This window comes from Sinocyclocheilus grahami, unplaced genomic scaffold, assembly GCF_001515645.1.
Source record: "Sinocyclocheilus grahami isolate Dianchi unplaced genomic scaffold, SAMN03320097.WGS_v1.1 scaffold841.1, whole genome shotgun sequence".
NCBI lineage: Eukaryota > Metazoa > Chordata > Actinopteri > Cypriniformes > Cyprinidae > Sinocyclocheilus > Sinocyclocheilus grahami.
In genome coordinates this window covers 97,035-123,253 of record NW_015506020.1, presented here as the reverse complement: position 1 = coordinate 123,253, position 26,219 = coordinate 97,035, and the positions used below count along the sequence as shown (strand labels likewise).

The 26,219-nt window shown below is 38.0% G+C and overlaps 2 protein-coding genes across 5 annotated transcripts in view; both read right to left on the bottom strand.

The window, feature by feature from the left end:
- igsf5b (immunoglobulin superfamily, member 5b) overlaps nucleotides 1-10,446 on the bottom strand; it is a 19,063-nt gene extending 8,617 nt beyond the window's left edge. The window contains exons 1-3 of one of the 2 annotated variants that reach the window (XM_016247540.1): nucleotides 10,280-10,446; nucleotides 8,899-8,964; nucleotides 7,569-7,868 (exon numbers count right to left, since the gene is read on the bottom strand). In XM_016247540.1, the coding sequence (XP_016103026.1) occupies nucleotides 7,569-7,868; nucleotides 8,899-8,964; nucleotides 10,280-10,310 (397 nt within the window). In that variant the 5' untranslated portion in view covers nucleotides 10,311-10,446. Of the gene's footprint in view, nucleotides 1-7,568; nucleotides 7,893-8,898; nucleotides 8,965-10,279 lie in introns of both variants that reach the window. The other variant, XM_016247539.1, reaches the window with a different exon arrangement.
- A 900-nt stretch (nucleotides 10,447-11,346) lies between these two features.
- The window catches only part of sh3bgr (SH3 domain binding glutamate-rich protein), a 28,915-nt gene continuing 14,042 nt past the window's right edge, over nucleotides 11,347-26,219 (bottom strand). For all 3 annotated transcript variants that reach the window (XM_016247541.1, XM_016247542.1, XM_016247543.1), the window contains 2 exons: nucleotides 13,669-13,720; nucleotides 11,347-12,269 (listed from right to left, as the gene is read on the bottom strand). In XM_016247541.1, coding sequence (XP_016103027.1) covers nucleotides 13,712-13,720 — 9 coding nt within the window. In that variant the 3' untranslated portion in view covers nucleotides 11,347-12,269; nucleotides 13,669-13,711. The remainder of the gene's footprint in view (nucleotides 12,270-13,668; nucleotides 13,721-26,219) is intronic.

Below are 26,219 nucleotides of genomic sequence, written 5' to 3'. Positions count from 1 at the left end.
ATATATATATATATATATATATATATATATATATATATATATATATACTACAAAAATATAAACACTATAAAATGATCATACATTTGATACATTTTATATTTATATTGTGTGAGAAACAAGCATTTAGAACAGAAAAGTCTATAGTTATTTAATCATTGATCTATATCTACAACCTCAGTAGCTACCGTAACTGTGAAATCTTTCTAAAAATGTACAATTTGCTGAATAAGTTGCAACAAAGATTTCATGTCAAATATCAAATACAGCTCCATCATTTTGGACTACTTTTGCTTTTAGCCATTTTTGGGTTAAATTATTGTGATTAAATTGTGTGTGTTTTTCTTTTTAAGGTGTGTGTGTGTGTGTGCGTGTGTTTTTGTGACAAATGAGGACATAAATTTGTATAATGACAAAGGTATGACAGGTATTACAAGGAGAAGGTGACTTTTCAGGACATTACCCCATGTCCCCACTTTTCAAAACGCTTATAAATCACACAGAATGGAGTGTATTGAAAATCTGAAATAGCAGAAAGTTTCCTGTAAGGGGTAGGTTTAGGGGTAGGGTTGGTGTAGGGCAATAGAATATACGGTCTGTACAGTATAAAAACCATTACGCCTATGGAGAGTCCCCACTTTTAACAAAAACAAACTTGTGTGTGTGTGTGTGTGCGTGTGTGTGTGTGTTTACTATATATAACATATGTATATTAATTTTTCTGTCTGTTTTCTTTTTTATATTGTTGATATTGTGCTTATGTTTAGGTTTGGGGCTAGGGTTAAGGGATCTAAAATATATCTACAAAATACTAAATGATATAACAAATTGATTCTACAAAATAATATACAGGATTTGTAAATATTTTCAAGATTCTAGCAGTAAATACCTAATACTGCTTTTGTTTTAGATGTTCCCAATATTGTGTTTCAGTATCTACCCAAACATTCATAAAGGTATGTTTTTGTACCTTACGTGTAAATACATATCAACAATGATACCAGGCTGATCAGCACAAACAGTATGTGAGTTATGAGTCAAAGTAAGATATACTTTTAGAATACAGATTGAGTATTAAATACTGTATTTTCTGGTGATAACAATAAGAGTTACATAAATATCGTCTGCTAAGCCAGTGTCTGGTCCTGACAGTGTAATTTGAAAGCAGAGCAGCTCTTCCCTTGTTAGCTGGGTGATTTTTTTCCAGCAGGAGGGCCAGGCAGGGGAAATTACTATGTATGAGACAGCATTTAATCTGGAAGAAGTATGGCTGCCCATGCCCCTAATGAAAAGCTTTGTGAGCAATCCTGTGTCCAAAAGGCTGACACACGTTTAGCCTTTCCTGATTTACATCCTAAGTCTGATTCTCTTGCCAAGCTAATTAATTGAGGAAAGCCATACAGAAAGTAAATATGGATCAGAGACAGGCTACGTCCCAGTTCACATTCTATCCATCCGTAATACTATTCACAATTACTATTCAAAGGGGGCATAGGATGCCCATTTTCCACAAGTTGATATGATTCTTTAGGGTCTTAATGAAAAGTCTGTAACATAGTTTAGTTAAAATGTCTCAATGTAGTGTAAAAACACCTTTTTTACCCTGTCAAAAACAGCTATTTTCAGATCAAGCCGTTTTTGTAGCATTTTCCTTTAAATGTTAATGAGCTCTGCTGACCCCGCCCCTCTCTTCCGAGCTGCTCTCAGAGAGACGGTTTACTTTAGCCGCATTCATCGTGAAACTTGCTAATTAGCACATTATTAGGAAAGGCGATTTGCAAAGATTCATTACAAAACATTATACTAATTTTTCTGTAGATGAGTCTGGATCATGAATGATTCGCATTTATGTAGATCGGGTGCGCATTCCCTTCAGAAACAATGTAATCCACTGCGAGTTCAGCGGCTCAGATATCGGGAGTAAATGACGACTTCTATGACGACATTATTACATTCAACAACAGAACACCTCAATCGCTTAGGAGTCATTCTTATCTACATCTGCTCCGGCGGTGAAACAATGGCGGACTGATGACAGTCACTCAGGGCGGAGCTAAGGTAAGACACCAGTCCAGTCTGTGCTGAAACGCTACTGTCAATCAAACTATCGTGGGAGGGGCCTGTCTGTGTGACATCACACAGACAGGCATCTGAGATCGGCTCGATTTGAGAAAGGGGAAAACATTTAACCAGATAAAAAAAAAAAACACTGGGTGGATTTTTATCATTATAGGGTGGTTGTGTACACACACTGCCAACACACATTTCAGTTCAAACAACTTGTAAAAGTGCATGTAGCATCCTATGACCCCTTTAATATAGTTACGAACTGCCATGTGAGTGTGTTGATACTGCACGTATAGGTTGGTTTTTAGAGTATGATGTATACAAAGACAAAATGTTGACAAAGGCCAACTAGAGCTATTTATCAGGTGGTGGTTTTATATGAAATCACATGATGTGAATTATATGCTGCATCCCAATTCACATACTATCCATCCTAAATAGTATTCGAAAATAGAATTAGTATGTCCCAAGTCGTAGTATGTTGAAAAGTGTCTGCCAAAGATGGGTTTCAATGAGCACATTTTTGTCCTTTAGGTCCTGAGAGGAACTATTTTTTTACCTATAGGTTTATTTAAGGAAATGAGGGTGAAATATTAAAATTCCAATAAAAATACACACCTGGGCCAAAATTTCTGCAGTTGGCGTTAACACAGGCAAAATGATAAAAAAAACAAAAAAAACACTGAAAAGGACAAAAATGTCCACAAGGCCGCACAAGGATTAAACGAAATGTGGATTATGTTAACTATGACAAGATGATTGACAGGGCAGTTTAAACAGTGACAGAATGCATGTAACTAAGCGAATTTACATGGAAGTCATGGTCTACCTCAAAAAAACAACAACAGCAAAGTACAATGTTCAAAACATTGTGGTACTTTTTTTTCATTTTTTTTTTTTCTTAATGTCTCCATCAATACAAAATCCAATACAGTAATAGAAGGCAAAAACAATAACGATTGTGAATCTCTACACACATGCCCACTCATACATGGGCCGGTCTGTTTGTCTTGAAGAGAAACAGCTATCGCGTTTAGTCCTGCACATGCAAATTAATAGAAGTCTTTTGTAATGAGAGGAGAGAGGAGGATTTGTGGTTCCCTGAAGATTTGTGGGCGCCCTCCAACTGTACGTCTGACCCAGTGTGCCACAAATCACTGCGAGAGACGCTGACTGCTAACTGAAAACGCCAAGATGCCCAATTAATTCCAAAGCTCTGTTAATCAAAGACTTGCCCCGTGCACATCCACAGGGAACAGCTCTATTAAACATGCACGACTGTTAATAGGGAGATATACCAAGTCAAATTTGTGATCTTGGTGACGAATAGGATTACTCCATAATATATAGAGAGTGTCAGGTCATTCTTTGGTTTTTAGCTGAGCTGTGGTTTAGTTGCAGTCACAGAATAGCTGAATTAATGAGAAGTAAATCAGGTTGGGTCTTAAAAACTGATTGATTTTGTGATGTATCTTTAGGTTGACATGTTTTCTCTATGGAATACTGAGAAAGATGGGACATTTAGTGAGGTAAGGTATGCCAGATTATTATAGACAGGCATATGTAAAGTGAATCCCGGAATTCTGCAGGATCTTAGTTTTTCCTATACTGAATGTTTGCATGTTCATAAGTATGTAGCCCCTAAAAAGTCATGGCTCATGCATTTCCTCACAAAGCATCTTGGGAAATGAAACACCCTGTTGAAAAATCCAGCATATGCTGGTTAGGTATGTTTTGAAGCATGGCTGCTGGTTTGAGCTGGTTTAAGCTAGTCCTTAGCTGGTTTAAGCTGGTCATGAGCTGGTTTAAGCTAGTTCTTAGCTGGTCATAAGCTGGTCATGTGCTGGTCCTAAGATGGTCCTGAGCAGGAACTATTTGCTTAGGACCAGCACATGACCAGCTTAAACCAGCTCAGCTAAGGACCAGCATACCTAAAACCAAAACATACCTAACCAGCATATGCTGAATTTTTGCACAGGGCAGTTTGAGAACACAAATGTTTTGTGAGCAAGCACAAAGTATCTTGCAGAAATGCAATAGTGTTTTGAAAGAGCGCAAATATTTTACAAGTGAGAGCAAAGTATCTCTGAGAAATGAAATAGTTTTGCAAGAGAACGCATGCAGACGAGCACAAAGAATCTTGTGGAAAGGCAATAGTTTTGTGAGAGTGGAATGCAATAGTTTTACGAGAGAACGCAAATGTTTTATGAGTGAGTGCAAAAGTATCTTGGGAACATGAAATAGTTTTGCAAGAGAGCACACATGTTTTGCTAACAAGTATCTTGTTAAAATGCAATGCTTTTGCAAGAGAATGCGAATATTTAATGTGAGATCGCATGAGTGACACCTACATGCAACACTGGTCTCAAGTTCCACAGAGGAGCTCCGGAAGGATGTAAGGAGGAGTGACGACAGCGAAGGGAGATAGAGAGTCAGGCCCGGGATATTTGATGTTTTGTGTGTGCAGCAGTTGGCTGTGCCATGGTCGTTGCTTCCCTTTTGGTTTATTTTATAATTAAAAGTCTGTTTAATTTGAGCCAGTACCCACCTCCTTCTTCTTGTATCAAGAATCGCTGCTACATTGTTGCTGAAACCCAGTAGGAAGGAGTAAAAGCAACGTGATGTGTAGCCAAGTTTGGTAACCCAACCAAGTTCACACACACAGCAGTGAGTATTGAACACACACCTGGAGCAGAGTGAACCCCCATTTGCTCACCTTGCTCAAGGGAACCTCAGTTGTGGGTACTGAAGCCGGAAAAGAGTGCTGTTCATTCACTCCTCCCACCTACATTTACTGCCGGTTCTGACACTCAAACCTGCAATCGTTGGGTTACAAGTCTGACTTTCTAACCATTAGGGTACAACTGACCCTCTGAGGAAGAACATGCTGCCAAAGAGCTCTCGCTGCTGAGGTGAAACACAGTGCCCAGGAGGATGGACTGGTGGTGACTACTACCTATTTCTGCTCATTGCGGTGGTGCAGGAACGACTTGCCCAGAAGGGACTAATGGGCTCACTGCGGTCTGCTGGATTGTGGAAAGGTAGCTGCTGTTTGCAAGGGGTCAGAGATGTTGCCGTCATTCACAAGAAGCCAGGGCCTGTTGCCATCCACCATCATGGAGAACCAGCGACAACAAAAGAATGGGGGGGGGGCTCGCTGTTGGCTGGCCAAAGATAGAGGAACCATTGTTTTGTTTTGTTACGATTATTTATATAGCACTTTTTACAATACAGATTGTGTCAAAGCAGCTTTACAGTATTAAACAGGAAAATAGTGTGTTGAAGGAACCAAAACGCCATCATTCTCCTCTGGCCAGACGAAACCAGCAGTTTAATTCCAGGCTGCAACAAAGTCAAATTGTGCAGAGGACTCATCTGGTTCCCGTGGTATTGTCCTGATGGCTGTCTAGGTGACGAGGTCTTCGCTGAGGATCTGTCTCTGGAGGCTCATCTAGTTGTCCTGGTCGCCGCTGACATTCAGGGCTGTCAAGGTCATCTCTAGGTGCTGATCCACTATCTGGACTGCATACGGACTGGATCCGGGTGACTGCAGTGACCATCTGATCTGGATACAGTCTGGATCTGGTGGCTAATATTAGCATAGATGCCATTCTTTTTATGATGTAACAAGTACATTTGATGTTATGGGAAGTGTTCCCAGTTCCGGATGACCTGATTAACGCAGCCAACAGGAAAGACTATAAGGGTTGCTGTCCAGGTGGAGGAGGGAAGCCATCCACCAAGTGATCCACCTGTTCTGTCCTTACCCCCAAGGTGCCAGGATCTCCATGTTGGCCCTCTCCCCAGGCAGTAGGGGTGTGTGGCAAGCAGGGTGGGGCCAAGAGCCGTGGAAACAGAGGGATACCAGTGGCACGAGTGATAATGAGCACCACACCGGTCTTGAGTTCCACGGAGGAGCCGCGAAAGGATGCAAGGAGGCGTGATGACAGTGGAGGGTAAGATTGGACCAGTCCTGGGACAATTTATGTTTTGTGTGTGTGAGATGGGCGTGAGGCAGCTGCTGCTTCCATTTTTGTTTTTTTATAATTAAAAGTCTGTTTATTTCCTGCCTACTCCTTACCGTTTCAATGAACCTTGCTACAAAAATAATATAACGTAATATAATATAATATAATATAACGTAATATAATATAATATTTTTGTGTGAACAAATTGTGTGAACACTTTAAAATATTGGCTTATTTTATTAAAGAACTTAAGAACTGAGAGTAGAAGTCTGTTCCAATAGCAGTAAAAAGCGATATGAATGTCATTTTTGGTTCCCATAAGAGTGACAAGTTAGAGTGAGAAATGAGTGGACCAGATGGATGCTGATGGCCACTGAATCCAAGATTAGAGTCGAGCTGTGCTTTCTGTCTCTGTTTACTGCCTGGTAGAGTGGCTTTGCAGTAGGCATTTTTAATGGCTGCCAATCGATTCCCATCCCAGGAGCCCTTGCTCTCATCGACAATGTCATATGCTCCGTCAAAACTGCCAGAGCAGCAGTCTTTACTCCGGCCAGCAGCAAATAAATTCCCTTGCATGAAAAACACCTTAGTCGATGCTTACCCCTAAATCAGCCATCTCGTATAAAAACTGACAGCTCTTCTGCATGCAGAAGGCTCTGGCCTTTATATTACCAATGTGTGAGCAAGATTATCTTGATTTCATTATTATGAAGCAAAATAGTCGTTGAATGGTTGGTGGAGACTGGTTTTTGCTCATTCTTAGAGAAAAACATTTTATTCATGTTGACACACGAGTCATTCTTGGGGAATGGTGTCAGTATCCTTTATTAATGATATAATAAGAAATTGAACTTTTTTGTCATAAATGTAACTTTGCTTACTGTGCGATGTACAAATAAAACTGTACTGAAAATACAAAAAAAAAAAATTCTTAAAATTGTGAGAAAAAGCTGTGTGGTACCAAATTCACAAGCTGCACTGATAAGTGTTTGCAGTTCTTGTTAAATGCTATTTAAATTTCAAAGCAAAAATCAAATTGAAAACACATTAAAAAGACTGAATAGCATGGGAGGGAAATGAGTGACATTACCTGAATTTACTATTAAAATACAGTGCTTTTGGATTTGTGATATATTCATGATTTGAGATAATAGAAACAAAAAGAAAAAAAAACATATTTGTTGATTACTAATCTGAATATTGATGGTGGTACATTCTCATATGTTTGACCCCACAGTGTCTATGGCAGGTACAGCACTATTATGTTGTTATGTTATGTAAATATGTTTTTATTGAAGCAAAAAAAGTTATCTAATACCATCTGGGCCTGTTTCAAAGGAGCTCAAAATTAACTGCCCAGTCTCAGTTAATACAATAAAAAAGCAAACCTGAGTTTCATCCCACTTACCTTCAGATTAAATAATAATTCATATAAAATATAAATCATAAAAAGATTTACATTTGATAGTTTCCTGAGAATGACACTAATAATTGATTTGCAAATATTTAAGGTGTGCTTTACAAAAGCTCGCTTACCTTGTACAAACAGAGCTGATGATGATCTGCCGAGTTTCGTTGGCAGCAGTTCACATGTGACTTCCTGTACAGTGGGGCTGAAGGAAGCGTTCAACAGAACTAACTCCCACACTGACAGAGATGACATGACTGAGTGATTGACTGTGGACACACTCTCATCTCTGCCCAGAGGACCATGTTCCACCGAAATAGTGAGGATTGTCCTTCCACCCAACAGCCACGTCATGACATCCCAGGATTCATCGGTGCTGCAGTTAAAGTGGACCTCACTACCTCGTAACACAGTAGCGTTCTTAGGTTCTAGATGGATAAAAGAGGCTACAGCTGTGAAGAGGAGAGACATAACTGAATAAACTGTAGACAATGGAGTCTGTGATGTTTTCTGACATGACACACATTCTTTGTGTTAAGGTGTATTACTTTATTAAAGAAGAAGAAGAAGATGCATTGCATCCATCCTCTTTAATAAACACCTTTTCCATTTCTGATTTCATCATATGTTATTTTTGAAATGTTCTAAATGTGTTCTGTACTGTTTAAATTGAAATAAGCCTCTTATGTTCACCAATAAGGCTGCGTTTATTTGATCAAAAAATACAAAAACGTGTTTTGAGAAACATTACAATTGAAAAAGAACCTTTTTTATATTTTAATATATTTTAAAATGTAATTTATTCCTGTGATTTAAAAAAAACTGAATTGTCAGCAACCATTGCTCCAGTCTTCAGGTAAGCCAAGTGATAAAAAGAACCTTTTTTATATTTTAATATATTTTAAAATGTAATTTATTCCTGTGATTTAAAAAAAAACTGAATTGTCAGCAACCATTGCTCCAGTCTTCAGGTAAGCCAAGTGATATGTAACGGATAATGTACATCCAGCCTGTTGTTATCTCAGAATAAACCTCGACAGGGTGATCAAGCCGGTTGTTATCTCAGAATAAACCCCGACAGGGTGATCAGGACCCCGACGCGAAGTGGAGGGGTCTTGTATCAGCCTGAAGGGGTGATGTACATTATGAGTACATTTAGAGCTTATTACACGGCTATTTGTCTCAAGTAAATTAGACACGAAATATTGACTTGAGTTGAAATATTTTATTAGCTCTTACGCAAAGCTTCCGCGAAGAAAAACAGTTCCTAACAAACTGGTTTGAGCCTTTTGAAGTCAGACAATACGAACATTTAAGGCATAATGTACAGTCGTATCACTGCTTACAATAAACAGTTGTTTTTACATTCCACTTTAATCCTACAGCAATTTTTCTTGGAAGCAAAGTCGTGTAGTTGGATAAACACACAAGTCTTTACTTAGCAGATGACACACTCACCTTGGATTACACACAGCTGGAGGATGTGGCCATGCATATTGCCAGAGAAACAGTCAGGCCATTGTTCTGCACAGCAAGGACACAGTAGAGAACATATTTGCAATTGCCACATTATATAAAATTGTAGAAACTTTTAACCTTGTTTACAACATCAGCTACACACATGAGAACGGTGCAGTCACACATTAAACAGCCTACGTTAAAGTGTTGTGAAATATGGTCCAGATGAGTATGTTTATCATGCTATTTAAATAACCAAATTAATTTGATTGAATTACGTATGTCTTATGGAATTACATTTATGTATTGAAAGGGAAAAAATTGCTAAAGTGATGCCATGAAACTTTAAGATATATGTATGGTATACATTATGCGTTAAATATGATTCACATTACAAAACTATCCAGTCTGGACACAATGAAAAATTAAAGCCAGTATGAAATGCTGCCTGATGTACAAATGGTACACTCTTAAAAATAAAGGTGCTTCAAAAGGTTCTTCAAGCGATGCCATAGAAGAACCATTTTTGGTTCCACAAAGAACCATTCAGTCAAAGGCTCTTTAAAGAACCATCTCTTTCTTACCTTTTTATAATCTGAAGAACCTTCTTTCGCCCCAAAGAACCTTTTGTGAAACAGAAAGGTTCTTCAGATGTTAAAGGTTCTTTATGGAACCATTTAGACAAAAAGGTTCTCCAATGGCATCGTGAAGCACCTTTATTTTTAAGAGTGTAGTTGGTGTGAAATACCTCTGAAAAGCACGTTGACTGATGCTCCAGCTAAAACTTACAAAATTATTACTATTTTGTGAATGTCATTTTTCTATGAGCTCATGTTAACTGAGAAACTATGCGAAATATTTGTACCTAAAAATATATTTGTCACGCGGCTGGACTTCAGGCAATAAATAAATAAATATGATTTAATAAACTAAAATTAGAAATGGCAACCAGTTATAGGGCCTAAATATACACTTTCCGTTCAGCAAGCGTATAACCTAAACATGGACATTAATAAAACAATTTTGTAAGTATAATCAAACGTATTTTTTTAATGATCACACAATGTGTGGAAACAAATCTGTTAAGAATGTGTGTAATTGTCATGAAAATAATGTCACTAATAAGAATTTTTTTTTGTTGTTGCAAAATATCTATTCTTTTTCTCTTTTGAGTTTAGGTGAAATATGACCTGAATCTACTGCTAACACAGAAACAATATAAGCTAATTCATGACAACATATGAACAAAATACTGTTAAAATTAAAATGTTGAGTCACCATTTACACGTATGGCCCAACATTTGTCTCACTTATTAAAGAATTTATCGTATATGTACCAAAAGCATCATCTGAATTACAAATCCTTCTGCTGTATTCTTACCTCGAGTATTCCAGGATGATTTATACGGCATTCCAGAGAGGTTGAACAGAACTCATGTTTCCCACAGTCAATTTTGTAGCAGTTTTCTGGCCACTGTGGGATGTGGCCCGAAACCAGCCAGTTAAATATTACTGAAAGCAAAACAGCCTTTTTAGCCTTGAACTGACCACTGCAAATATCCACCAGTGACTCACAGGCTGTGGTGAATATTTTAGTGATAATGTCTGAAATTTGCTGCTATTGTGAAGTCACATGTGAGGCCCACTCCTTGTCTTCCATTCACTATCTCGAGGGACTCTTTTTAAGGTCACATCCTGTTTGTTGAATTGGCACCACCCTGGTAGAACATTTCTGCTCTTTAAATACTCACAATGTGTCAAGAATAGAACATAATGAAGCAGACAGCGCCTGTAAAACTCACTCTTTATTGGTAAATCAGGGTATTTCCAACCATTCACTTCTGTCTGCGTACAAAGTACATTACCGACAGCTGAGAATGGCTTCCAGCAGGTACTGACGTCACATATTCAGACTGAAATCAGACACAATAGACTGAAGAAGGGAATTGTGACTGTGAGTGTTTCTGTCTAATTTTAACTTCAACTTCACTGTGGTTGTAACTACAATTCTACATCCTAGAACCATATTGTGTAGTCTAATTGAAGCATTTATGCATGTACAAGACCAGTGAAGTACAGTACAGTACGAGTTTTGGACACATCGACTCAGGCTTTATTATTACTATTTTCCATATTTCAGGATAATGACAGAAATATCAAGCAAATCAAAACTATTATGTCGTAGCTTAATGTATTTTCGATGTTTGTTTGTTTGTTTTTTGTCTGAGGGTGCAAATTTTAAACTTTGCATAGTGTTTGTATTTTTATTATTGCGAGTCAAACGATTAATCGCGATTAATCCGAAATAAACGTTTTTGTTTACATAATATATGTGTGTGTGTGTGTGTACTGTGTATATTTATTATGTTTATATAAATACACACACATGCATGTATATATTTAAGGAAAATATGTTTATATATTAAACAAATGTTTTATTTTGGATGCGATTAATTGCGATTAATCGTTTAACAGCACTAATTTGTTGTATTAAAAGTCAACAAAAAGCGTTCCTCATTTCATATGCAATTAGCTAAACCTGTTTAGGCAATTACCAATCATTCTGTACGACAATCAGACATTTCATATTATTAAAATGACCATGAGCTGTGTAGGCTCAACAATATGCGAAATAATTGTTACAAATATGATGGATAATATTGGCTCTTTAAATTGAATTCTGTCAAGTTTCATGGTATTAGCAAAAACAAACTGTGGTCAGTGTTCATACACTGTAAACCTTGTTTTGTTCATAGTTTTCGATAAGAAGGGGATATCAAGTACCTGCTCATGTTAGCATCTACAACAGATAGCTTATGGCTAGCTTAGCTTGACGAATTTGATCGAACACAGTCTTTCACAACACAACATATGGGATTTTCCTCCAACCATCTGAAAGTTTATAACTATTAATTTCCTATGAGTTCAGTCTATTTTTAGCATTTAGCACTGTGGCAAAGTATGTCCAAAATATGACTGGTAGTGTACTGTACTGTACAATATAAGACACACAGAGAAGTATTTGTTTTATAAGTATTAGTTTGGCACATTTGAGTGGTTTGGCACAACTATTTGGGATTCTATAGAACAAAGTCACAAAATATTCGTTTTAAAAGTAGTACAATAAGCTAGTTTCTATATGTACAGTAAGAAAAACACATCCCTTTAAATTCACTTGAAACTTGCCACTTAAGATGAAGCAACTCTAGCATAAAAAGGCATTTTGCAACCTCAAAAAGGCACCGTTTTCATGGGGGCTTGAAGTCGGGGTCCTGAGTGCATATTCTCCAGTGCACTGGTGTCACATTTTTGGTGAAGGTTTTTGTGGATGATTTTTGATGGCTCCAGGGCAAGTGGGGTGTCACTTCAAGCTGAAATGTAAAGCACAAAATAACAGAAAAAAATGGAAAACGTGTTTATAATAATATGCTTACAATAGAAACGAGTTTAAATCATTTATAGTGTGACTCACCACCACGGCCAATTTTGTCCTCAGCACTTTATGAAATAGCTTGTGGCAGGGTGTAAAAATCTAATACGTAAAAATCATCTTCAATTGTAGAGAAGATATTCATTTCCTTAGTGTGTGTCATTTTTATTGTTTTGCTGAGTGGACGTTCCACGTGTTATTAGTGTCCGCAATTTCTCTCGCAGCTTTTAGATGCATCTATCTGTCCTTATGAAATCACAAAACTAAATCCTGACAAATGTGTCGCCACCCTTGACATTCACTGACATAAACCTTTGGTTTATTACAAAAAGTTATTTTATAGCGGGTCAGAACCCAGAACCTTCAGTGCAAAAAGATTAATGCCGGACCAACAAATCATGCTTGACATTCAAATGCTGATCCATGCGTTTATTCACTAACCTATAAGACCCTGCGACGGACTGCGGCAGAAATATGCATCAAATGAAATATTTCACAAGTTCATGTGAGCATTTACATTTGGTCAACAAGAATTCTTCTCTCCTCAAATCACAGTGTAATGAGACATTATACAAAATGAACATCTCATTGTACTTTTCAAATTGCTGGTTACAAGATTTTTGAACTTTTCTAGTCGTCATGATATTGCGTGTTGTCCATTTCATCAATACATCACAAAGACAATTCATCAAAACAGTAAAAGTACATGTTAAATTATTGATACATAATTAATATTTATGACTTCACAACCTGCATTTATTTATGGTTCAGCCCGTTTGCCTGCTAGGAATTCATTGTCAGGGCATTGCTGTAAATATATATTTACAGTAATGTAAATATATACACATAATATTGTTAATATTCTATAAATATAACAATATTTAAAACATAAAAATAAAAAAAACATATTTGGAAGAAAATGTCCATTTGACTGCAACCTGCCGGTGCTATACTCTAATGTCTCTCTGCCTCTTTTCATACTGGAAGATATAACTCATATCGATAGATCTTATGTTATTCACAGTGACTGTGAGGGCCAGATTTCTGAACACTGAATTTCATGAATTAATATGCTTAGTATCAATAAAGATTCAAGATATTAAAGTTACAGTAGCTTTTCATAGTACTCAATCAACTCTTCTATCTTAAAGGATAAATTAAATTGACGGTACATAAGCGAGCCATTGCTGCAAGATTTTTCTTTTGAGCAATCAGTTGTCCTTGATTCACCAGGCCAACTGATATCTTCAGTCCTGGACGCTTGTGTTTTATACTCTACCAAATGGTATCCTACAACGCCACCAAGTGACAGAGAAGACAGGAAAAAACACTTGTATTACCTGTGTGGGAAAATCCAGGTCCAAAATCCTCAGCTTCAGAGCACTAGTCTTCCTGTGAATGACAGCAATCACACAGTTAATTGCATATTGTCCCTAGATGTGCAATATAAATGCTTCCTGTATAACGTGTTTAGCCATAATTCCATAATTCAAGAGTTGTATTCATTGTTTTGGAATAGTCTGGCTATCAGGTAGATAATACGGGTCTGCAAAAAAACTGCTATAACTACATAACGGAGTTGTTAAACAACTTGAAAAGTGCATGGATTAAACATCATTTTATTAATTTAGTTATCTTCAAACAGCATCAGCAGTATTGAATCAGTCTAATGCTACCAGTTGCAAGACAACTTTTTTATTTTCTGATTCGCAAAGCATCTAGATTATCCAGAAAATAAATAATTTTCTGTTCGAAAAAAATGATTTAAATATGTTGTAATAAACGTAAAAGCAAGGCATTCCAGAGAGTTGTAAAAAAAAAATAATAATAATTCCATTATCAAATAAATTCTTTTTTGGATGCTGGTGATTGAGCTTGCATTATTAAACTGGGAATACGCCATTCTTCCCTAACATCAGACTCTCTCTCATTCATTGAACATACACTCAGACCCAATGCTATAAACACATCACAGCATTTCCTTTTTACTCCACATCAAAACACCATTCAGTGCATTGCCTTTGCTTCTGGATGTCAACCATGCCATCCTGAAAGAGCAGAGTCCATGTCCTGCTTATCTCAATTCAACATTTTCAAACCAATGTGTATTGCATGCTGATGGTCTTGATCATCATCTGAAAGATGTTCTTAATGCGACAACATCATGATTACATTTGTTCAACAAATTCTTTGATGCACTTTGAACAAGGCATTTTCTGCATCCTGGGCCTTCAAACAAAACAGTCGTGCGTAAATTCCATTTTTAAAAAAAGTCAGGAAGAGCATAAAAGTAATAAAACTGAAGCCCTACACCCCAACAGTTTTTGGCCATCCAGACAAGATGATAGCACATTTTAATAATGACACTGGTCACCGAAAATATTTGCATGATGTTGCCAAGAACCAATAACACTGTCATAACAGCCAGCAAAGCAAACAAAAAAATACTAAGTGCACCTTTAATCATATATATATATATACAACATATTAACAAATAAATGACAAAACAAGGTTCAAATGCTTGTTAGGATCTAATAATAAACCAACTCTGATTAAACAAAACACCTAGAATAAATACTTTTTATGTCTTTATTGAACACACAGGACCCAGCAATTACCAGGGCAAGTGTTCAATAAAAATATTTCTAAAGTATCTTATTTTTGTGGTATTTGTTTGAGCAAGTTAAAGCTGCTGTAAGTGACTTTAGTCATCCTGCTGCTTTCTGCCAGTGTTAAGTGAATTAGATCACTACATAGGCCTATTCTGTTTCCACAACCCACCCCCTAAATACTTGTACACGCAAAATGACTGAGAGGTAGAGCGCCACAAGTTTTCTGATCGGCTAACGTGTCCATTTAAAGGAAGTCAGTTCACTTGTGGGTTTTCTTTTCTGTATTTTTCTCTAAGCAATTTAGGAGAAAGATCTCAGCCAAAGTTAATACTTTAAAGAAATCTGAAAGAATGACCTAAAGAAAATCACACAGTGTGATTTTGAGGATGCCTACATCAGTGACTCCTGTCAGATAACAAGGACATTTTGTTTGTAATATTGAAAAAGCGAATCATTTTCAGCAGCTTTAAACACTATAATACAATACGTTTAAATTGCTTGACTATTTTTTTAATCAAGCAATTTAGTGACACAAATATAAAGGCAAAACTTATTCAGATGCAAGTATCTAGTCCAGTGGTTCTCAACCTCCCTGACTCAAAGACAATATTATAGGTTATTATATTACATATTATAATAAATGATTAATTTTAAGAATTTAAGCTAATTTAATTTCTGAATGAAAATTGTTTCAACACAAAAAATTTTATCCAGTGTACAGTATATAATCAGGGTATTTTCCGTCCAATCGTTTTTTAATTTAATATTAAAATCTGACAAATGAAAAAACAGCACATTTTTCGTTTTTCATTTGTTCAAAAAAAAATTTGACATGAAGGCTGCCTCGATGAGCGTTTTCTTTCTAGCCATAGCCCTCCAGCTCAGGTGAGCCTTCCATTCCTTCCCGATCTTCATGGCTTGGAAAAATCCATTCTCGTCCTGCATCCACAGATTCCAGCATACTAGTTATGCCAACATCGAGGGGATGCGTGAGAATGGTTATGAAAAGATGCTCCCTGTTGAAGAGACGCTGGCCTGCTATCTCTCTATGCGGGAAGACATCTTCTCTTAAGGTTCCCTCCCTGCCGTCCAACTCCCTTCAGGATACATCTCGTTTGAATGGCAGGGCATACGCGGCAGCAGGTCAGGCTGCAGCCTCGTTGCATACCATGGCGGTGCTTCAGGCTTATCAGGCTGATCTGCTGAAAGACCTGGTTAAGGGTCAGGGTCTATCCCGATGAGGTGCCTGAGTTGCGTCACACCACGGATCTTGCTCTCCGTGCCACTAAGCAGGCCGCCACTGCCATTGGCAGATCCATGGTGGCCATGGTGGTTACGGAGAGACATCTGTGGGTGAGCCTGGTGGATATCGGTTCGAAAGAGAAGGGCTTTCTTCTTGATGCGCCGGTTTCCCCTTCTGAGCTTTTCGGCACTTCCGTCAAAACAGTGGTCGTGAAGTTTATGGAGGACAAGACGTGCTCGGCTGCCTTTAAATCCTTCATTCCACGAAGGTCCAGGTTTTGGACTTCGCCTCCAGCCTATATCCACTATCCTAGTCATGCGCGGGAGACATGGTTGGTGAGTACGATCCATTTTCATCTACTATACTGCTAGTTCTTGTGTATTCGATGCTAGCCTTTCTCTACAGCGCTATGCAGACCTGTTCTGTTTTCTGACTTCTAGGTTTGACCCACCTGCTAAGTCAGGACCTCCTGCTGTTGACCGATTACAGTGATGGTTTCACTCACGTTTGAATGGCAGGGCATACGCGGCAGCAGGTCAGGCTGCAGCCTCGTTGCATACCATGGCGGTGCTTCAGGCTTATCAGGCTGATCTGCTGAAAGACCTGGTTAAGGGTCAGGGTCTATCCCGATGAGGTGCCTGAGTTGCGTCACACCACGGATCTTGCTCTCCGTGCCACTAAGCAGGCCGCCACTGCCATTGGCAGATCCATGGTGGCCATGGTGGTTACGGAGAGACATCTGTGGGTGAGCCTGGTGGATATCGGTTCGAAAGAGAAGGGCTTTCTTCTTGATGCGCCGGTTTCCCCTTCTGAGCTTTTCGGCACTTCCGTCAAAACAGTGGTCGTGAAGTTTATGGAGGACAAGACGTGCTCGGCTGCCTTTAAATCCTTCATTCCACGAAGGTCCAGGTTTTGGACTTCGCCTCCAGCCTATATCCACTATCCTAGTCATGCGCGGGAGACATGGTTGGTGAGTACGATCCATTTTCATCTACTATACTGCTAGTTCTTGTGTATTCGATGCTAGCCTTTCTCTACAGCGCTATGCAGACCTGTTCTGTTTTCTGACTTCTAGGTTTGACCCACCTGCTAAGTCAGGACCTCCTGCTGTTGACCGATTACAGTGATGGTTTCACTCATCGGTTCTGGATCCAGGCTGGTGATAGCCCTCATCTTCGGCTTGGTAATGCAGCCTGGGCTTCTGAGGAAGCCTCCCAGCATCAGGTCCCCAGTATAATGCTGCAACCTCAGGACCTGCGGGTCCTTCTCGTGGGCTAGTACTCTTCTGAGTACATGCTTCGTGATATGCTCCCTATCCTCTGACCAGGGTGCGCTACTCATTTCTCACCCTGAAGGGTCTCCCGAGATTTGAGTCGTTCCTTAACCTTCATGCACATTCTCTGAGCTAGAGCTCCTCTCGCTGAGGTGTTGAGAAGCTTAACGCTCCATAGACGGTCGGGCCCGTGGGTCCTCACTGTCAAACTGCTCTTATGGTTGAACCAGTAATCACCCCTCTGCGGAGTGGACTGGAGTACACTGCGTACCCTGAGTTAAGAGGGATTTGTGTTTCTGTGGAAACCCCTCTTTTGTGCTTCTGCTCTGAGGAGCAGTAAGCTCTATACACATGAATGGTTATTGAGTCCCGCTATTTCTTCAGATTCTATCAGGTCTGGTTTTACGGGACCAACGCTCTCTATCGAGCATGAGACCGTGTCCAGCTGCACCAGTGGACTGTCTCTTATTGGGCCCTGCTGGGTTACCCCTTCTAATCAAGTGCCCACTTCTGGTCAAGCTGAGAAGTGCTCTCTGAGAGGGTTAGCTATGAGTCGCTCCCAGTATGTGCTGTAAGGGCCCATCTCAGCTTGAGAGCCGAGAGCGCTGCTCTCGAAGAACCCCATTTGCAACAAACTAAGTGTTAGGGACCCTGTTGTTCCCTTAGAAATGTGTGATCCCATTTCTGATGTCCCATTTGCGATCTATGTGCCCCCGGACATGGCTGTGCTCCCCTCACTGCGGGAGGGTCCCTTTGAGCTCGCCGTTCCTGGGCAGACTGGGTGAGTCCTCCTCTCGACTCGAGAGTTAGGTCCTCTGCCCTGGGCTATTGACCGCTTCGGTCGAGCTGGGTTCCTCTCTTTCCTCGCTAGGGGTTGAACCCTCCGCTCTATAAGCTCCGTGGCAGTGACATCAGGTAGTTGGGCCACTTGCTGCTTCCCTAATAAGCTGCCTCTATTCGGGTCAAGCCAGGCAGTGCTCCCCTCACCTCAGAGGGTTGTCTTTGAGCCTGCCGCTCCCGTCTGAGCGTTTTTTCCTGTGATCGCGCAGGGTAATGACATCATAGGCTGTCGCCGGCCAATGTCATTGTCATTTGTAGATGTATGCTTCAGACACTGGTCACACTGAAGGCATTCCCCCATAGCAACCCCTAGAGGACGCAGTGTCTCATTCCCTTCTTAGGGAACCATGGTTACATGCGTAACCTGAGACATTATCCACCTATCAAAATCAGTGTGGCAAAGCTGCACGACGCACTACAGCGTGGGGAGAATGTAAGCGCAGACCAGTATCAATTTATGTGAACATTATGTAGTTTTAAACAATAAGCTGAGTTTATTTAATTATTATTGAGTACTGGCCAGCTACCTGATCGCATACAAAATTGATCGAAAAATTCAACACTTCAAAGGTCGAAAATACAACTTCAAACAGATTACTTTTCCATGATTCCATTATAAACAAAATGCTTAAGGCTTGAATACCTGTGCTCCCAACCACCAGAATATGGAAATAACTTTTACTGTAACTTCTTACCACACTGCAAAATAGTGTTGTTCTTCCTCAGTATTTTTTTGTGTTGTTTTCCAGTGCAAATGTTTAAAGATTCTTAAATAAAGATGCAATTACTTGAGAAGCAAAATTACATTAGATAAAGAAGTCTTGATTTCTGTGAAACAGATCAAAATTATGTTTAGAGTTTATGATTAAAACAAGAACAAATATCTGCCAATAGGCTAAGAAAAATCTACTTACTACAAAGGGAAAACACATTACCTCATAAAAAGATATATTAAGTTTTAAGTATAAACTCACTTAAATTTCAGTTCAGCCTTTTAAAGACTTCATTTCGCATTTGTATATTGTCTCAACTAAATTGATCTTGATTTAAAGAGGTTTAAACATTTGTATTGGGAAAAAAAAACAAGGAAGACATTAATTTTTTGCAATGCATGGAACATTTAATGCTCTGATTTAAGACTTTTTAAGAACTTAATTTTGTGGAAGGGCAAATTAAGACTTTAATACCTACAGAAAATTAGCTTATTTTAAACCTAGTTTTGTGGAATTTTAAATTATTTTAAGCCATATTGTGGGCCCATTGTAAGTATACTGAGGCCCCTGGTTGAAAACCACTGATCTACTCAATCTGAAAGATCTGGAACACAACTGATGACATGCACCGGTGCCCCGATCTCCACCGACCACAACATGCTGAAATGAGCTAAGATATGCTAGAGTACCTCTGAGGCTTGTTCCTCTTCCTCCTGCGATGAAGGAATTCAGTATTAAAACAGAAGATAATGCATCAATGTATTTGAGTGATAGAAACCACTGCTGAGGTAGAAGGGGTTATGCTACACCCAGACTGAAGTTCTCTGAGCTAAAGGTACAAAAGAACGGGCAGTGGAAGAGAGTTTGAGTGGATATATGTGTTTTTCCACAGTAAAGAAAGATCTGAAAAGTGACAGCCACTGGATAGAACTTCCACGATTTCTGCTCCTGTAACATTAGTGAGGGCTGGAATGACTGGATGAGCAAAAAGAACGAAAGAATCCAGAGAACTGAGAGAGAGGTAAAGAGCTAAGCAGCATGTCTGAGTGTAAGGGAGAGCAGATGTTGATCATGGAGATGGTCTGCTAAGTACACTGCAACTGAATGTGACCAATAAAAGGATAATGTGTTATGTCACAAAAATAAAATCACATAGCTGATTAGTGCACATGCTTTCACACACCGAGTAGTGCTCATTTGGCTGATGTGAGTCCATCAATCTGGTCCACAGTATTTCCTGATCATGTGCCATCGTTGTGCAACATGATTGCTTTAGTATTCAAAAGTATTCATATGTGCAGTCAGGATTATTTGTGACGCAGGACCACAAAACCAGTCATAAGGGTCATTTTTTTTTAAATTGAGATTTATACATCACCTGAAAGCTGAATAAACAAGCTTTCCATTGATGTTAGGATAGGATAATATTTGGTCGAGATACAACTATTTGAAAATCTGGACTCTTTGGGTGCAAAAAATACAAATACTGAGAAAATTGCCTTTAAAGTTGTCCAAATAAAGTTCTTACAAATGGATATTATTAATCAAAAATTAAGTTTTGATATATTTACAGTAGGAATTTTACAAAATATCTTTATGGAACATGATCTTTACTTACTTAATATTCTAATGATTTTTGGCATAAAAGAAAAATTTATAAGTTTGACCCATACAATGTATTTTTGGCTATTGCTACAAATATACTTGTGCGACTTATAACTGGTTTTGTGGTCCGGGGGGGTTACATTTGTCTTTGTACTTAGCATTTATTTTTTAGAAACTTCTTGATAATGTGTGTAAGTGTATAACCAAAGTACAAAATACAAAATACACAAAGTATGCACATTATGTATACCTAGGAATATTTTAATAAAAACAGAAGAGTAAAATGTTTATGACCTTCTGATGTTGTAGTGTAAAATTTTAAGGAAATGGAAAATAGGCCTAGGTGTTATTTCACTAATTACTACATTAAGTAGTGCAAATATTTACTCTGACAATGAGTTGATTAGGTCTGTAGCTATCGATTATTTTAGTAGTTGAGTATTCTGCCGATTATTCCATCGATTGATCGAGTAATCGGATAAGAAGTTATTTTTCTATATTAAAGAACAATACTAGACATACAAGAGAAAATAAGATAGGTCTCTTAAAATAAACAACTAATTTGTTTCCTTTTTAGAAAAATAAATATTTTTACTGCTGAAATTGCATACATTAGTTATCGTTAAAATTAAACCCATTTAATGCATTGAATTGCCAAATTACATTCAAAATGCAAATACAAAAATATAAATAAAAAATTAAATAAATAAATTTAAAAAAAAATCTATTTCACATTACTTTAAAAAAGGTAAACATTACAACATAAAATTAAGGAATAAATCAAGAAATATAAAAATCAATTTCACATTACTTCAAAAAAGGTAAAAAGTCAAAATAATAGTAATAAAAATAACAAAAAATACACAAACATTGCATTTATGTTGTGCAACTTAACTTTCAATGTTCACCTTAACTAAAGCTCTAGCATAACATAAGCCTTTACTGTCTTCTTGGAAGGCTTTGTGGCTTTTGTGAGAGGCAAAAAATCAGTGGACAGGAAGGTAACTTGGAACAAGAACAAGAGTCCATTCACAATTTCTAAAGTGTGTGTGTGTGTGTGTGTGTGAAACTTATTTTTGATATCCTTCATATTCTGTGTGCTGGTCAGTTCACAGCAGTGATAGAAATTAATCTGTTCCAAGAAGTTTAAATTGATTTTTACATTTTATGGGCATTTTTACCTTTATAAAGCCTTTTTATTTTTTTTTATTTTTTTTTACAAAAGTTTACATCGTCTTTTGAGTCAAATTCTTATATTTAATCAGTCAATTAGAATAATACGACATCTGGGTTGTTACGAAACAAATGATATCAGTATCAAAATTCATCTTTGCAATGCAGAGGAACACAAAAGCTGCATCCGAAAAGGCATTTAGATGTAGGCCTATTTACACACTTTTTAATTCAGCTCAGAGGGACATGAATGCATTGCATTTAACCTGCAGTTACAAATGAATAAATAATATTTTGCTATTTTAAACTGAAATTTAAAAAACTGAAAAGATACTTTAAATGTGAAATTAAAACCGCCAGTAGGTGGCAGCAAGTCACTGTTAATAAGTGAGTCATTGCGACTGAACTAAGCGGGCCGCGGGAGTCTTAAAAAGTGAAGCCATCGCGTTTCGATCACCCCCAGATGACTGGCCCCAGTATAGGTCATAAACCCCGCTCTCTCCATGTAATCTAATAGGACATGAGACAAACTAAATAATTAAATTTCACTTCAAATAATTTTTTTCCAAAGATGGCTTTTGTCATTTGATGTAGATTTTATCACGCTTATGTAAGTTCAAGTGTTCGTTTTTTAAATAATTTTGGTTTTAGTTAGTTAAGTGATGCTATAAAAACGGGAGTGTGACTTCATTATTTGACAGCTGAGACTGACAGCTTCTCTGAGTGAACTGAGGCGCCAACTGACTTTTTCGGGATCTTTAAGAGGATATTGGAGTTGTATTTACCTTATTTTAACACAATCCTCTCAGCAGACAAAAATTGGAGCAGTCAGGCTAATTAAAAACTGGATCAGGGGCGTGTGCTTGCGATCGACTCTGCGGGAGTGTGGGTGGGACGCGACTCCACTTCGCTCGCTACTGCGCAGACTTCGGTCCCAAATCAGCACAATATGGCCGCGCCCTGTTAGGACAATGGCGGCTTCACTTTTCTTTAATGGAAGAGATCGAAGGTGCGTCGTCCATCTATTTTTACAGTCTATGGACTGAACTGAATCATTTAAATGGTTGATTCATTCAAGAGCGAAACGCCCTCATGTTGCTCAGAGACGCAAAACAGCGCTTTGACTGTGTTTGGAATTATTTTTTGTTGCAGAAATAGAGCACTAAAGGCAATATGGTGTCTAAAACGTAAGTATCTTAATATTAACTTCTTGTTTATTGAACTGTTGCATAAAATCATTATCACATTTGTAATCATCCTGATTTTTAGATATGAAAACTGGCACTCTTCGTGTGACTCACTTTCTTTCTGTGGTATTTTTATGCATAACTGTATGGGGAGTGTGTCTGTGTGTCACACAGAGAGAGTGACAATCAACATGAATGGCGCTTAGTCTTTCACAAAACATAGCTAACTTAGGAACATCATAACTAGCCACCATATTGATTTACGGTCTTAAATATCCCTGCTCCCAATGTGCATACTATCCACCCTATCTGCCCTAAATAGAATTGAAAATGACTAATATCACATCGAATTAAGCATGGATAGCGTGCACATTGGGACGCAGGCTAGGGCGAATTCCAAATGGCTTATTTGCGCCCTTGAAGGGCACTTCGGGAAGGGGACGCCATTTGTAAGGACATACCAAACGAAAGTGAACAACTGAATTCATTTGTGAAGGGCCCTTCCAGAAGTCCGTTAGGAACATCATAACTAGCCACCATATTGATTTACGGTCTTAAATATCCCTGCTCCCAATGTGCATACTATCCACCCTATCTGCCCTAAATAGAATTGAAAATGACTAATATCACATCGAATTAAGCATGGATAGCGTGCACATTGGGACGCAGGCTAGGGCGAATTCCAAATGGCTTTTTTGCGCCCTTGAAGGGCACTTCGGGAAGGGGACGCCATTTGTAAGGACATTCCAAACGAAAGTGAACAACTGAATTCATTTGTGAAGGGCCCTTCCAGAAGTCCGTTACCGAAGGGTACATGTGATGGTCACTTCACGGAAGTGATTTCCGTTTGTGATCATGTGATCTTTAGTTAGGAAATCTTGCAACGCATTTTAAAGCAAAGTTGTGGTTGATTTTGACTTCACATACAAACATAAGTAGAATAGGCTAATTAAATTAGTCTTTATTTTAATGTAATACAAAATATTTTTTCGTCAGATATATTATTTAAGATGGTAGTGTAAGCAAGTTTAAACCTGCAGTCCGTAACTTTTTTTTGGTTAAAAATGATCCTCCAAACGAAAGTGAACAACTGAATTCATTTGTGAAGGGCCCTTCCAGAAGTCCGTTACCGAAGGGTACATGTGATGGTCACTTCACGGAAGTGATTTCCGTTTGTGATCATGTGATCTTTAGTTAGGAGATCTTGCGACGCATTTTAAAGCAAAGTTGTGGTTAATTTTGACCTCACATACAAACATAAGTAGAATAGGCTAATTAAATTAGTCTTTATTTTAATGTAATACAAAATACTTTTTCGTCAGATATATTATTTAAGATGGTAGTGTAAGCAAGTTTAAACCTGCAGTCTGTAACTTTTTTTTGGTTAAAAGTGATCCGAAATCAATATTTGAGCAAGTACATAACCAGCCAGTGTTCAAAACTATCGCCTTACTTTTGCCCGATTCACAATTGGTAAGCTTATAATAATGTTTTCTAATTTGAGTGGTAGGGGTAGGTTTTAGCGGGTAATTTGAGCATGGCGCTGCGTCATTACATCACGTCTGTAAACATAGAGAAGTTGTCCCGGCTACTAGGTTATCGCATGTCAGAGAAGTTGTCCCGGCTACTAGGTTATCGCATGTCAGGATCCTGCAGGTGGCAGATCGTTTACAGCCTTTTCTCACAGCAGCCAGAATAATTAAATGTATCATTTTGATGGCTGATTGTAATCCAGAAAGGACAAGAAACACATGTGAATTAAATTATGAAACACATGTGAATTAAATTATATTTCCGTTTTAAATGTGCTTCTGATTACAGATAGCCTGGGATTACAAAGATTTGTGTTTTAAAGACAACCAGTCACATACAAACATAAGTAGAATAGGCTAATTAAATTAGTCTTTATTTTAATGTAATACAAAATACTTTTTCGTCAGATATATTATTTAAGATGGTAGTGTAAGCAAGTTTAAACCTGCAGTCTGTAACTTTTTTTTGGTTAAAAGTGATCCGAAATCAATATTTGAGCAAGTACATAACCAGCCAGTGTTCAAAACTATCGCCTTACTTTTGCCCGATTCACAATTGGTAAGCTTATAATAATGTTTTCTAATTTGAGTGGTAGGGGTAGGTTTTAGCGGGTAATTCGAGCATGGCGCTGCGTCATTACATCACGTCTGTAAACACAGAGAAGTTGTCCCGGCTACTAGGTTATCGCATGTGAGGATCCTGCAGGTGGCAGATCGTTTACAGCCTTTTCTCACAGCAGCCAGAATAATTAAATGTATCATTTTGATGGCTGATTGTAATCCAGAAAGGACAAGAAACACATGTGAATTAAATTATGAAACACATGTGAATTAAATTATATTTCCGTTTTAAATGTGCTTCTGATTACAGATAGCCTGGGATTACAAAGATTTGTGTTTTAAAGACAACCAGTTCGAAGGGAGCATAGTTTGCTTTTTAGGTTAAAAGAATTTCTTAATATGAAATTCGAATGGTATGACAATTACAGTTTAGACTGTACAGAAATTGAAATCGACACGCAAATACACACTATATTCACATAGTCATGTAATGCTGATGTTGTTAACATTATGAAACACATGTGAATTAAATTATATTTCCGTTTTAAATGTGCTTCTGATTACAGATAGCCTGGGATTACAAAGATTTGTGTTTTAAAGACAACCAGTTCGAAGGGAGCATAGTTTGCTTTTTAGGTTAAAAGAATTTCTTAATATGAAATTCGAATGGTATGACAATTTTAGACTGTACAGAAATTGAAATCGACACGCAAATACACACTATATTCACATATTCATGTAATGCTGATGTTGTTAACATTAACAATTTGAGAATAAAGTATAACAATAATAATTTGAATGGTTTGATGTGACATGAGCTAACCGATCTTTAGATTTAATCACCATTGGTAGCGAGATTTATTGTAATGCTTTTTTCCTCAGTTGGTCAGAACAAACGTGGCAGACTTGTTACTTGTTCAAATGACAATATCCGGTGAAAATTCTTATTTGGGTCATATTCCAAGACGTAGGCTAGAATCTGAGATTGCAAAGTACAGTAAATATCCACAGTGGTGCTGTGACTGACTGCCACACACTCTTCAGAACATTAGATTCATCCGCGCTGGAGCCGTGCTGACTCAACTCACGCAAGCTAGATAATTCCACACACAGCTGCAATTCCAGGTTTTCAAACAGAGATGGCGACAAAGA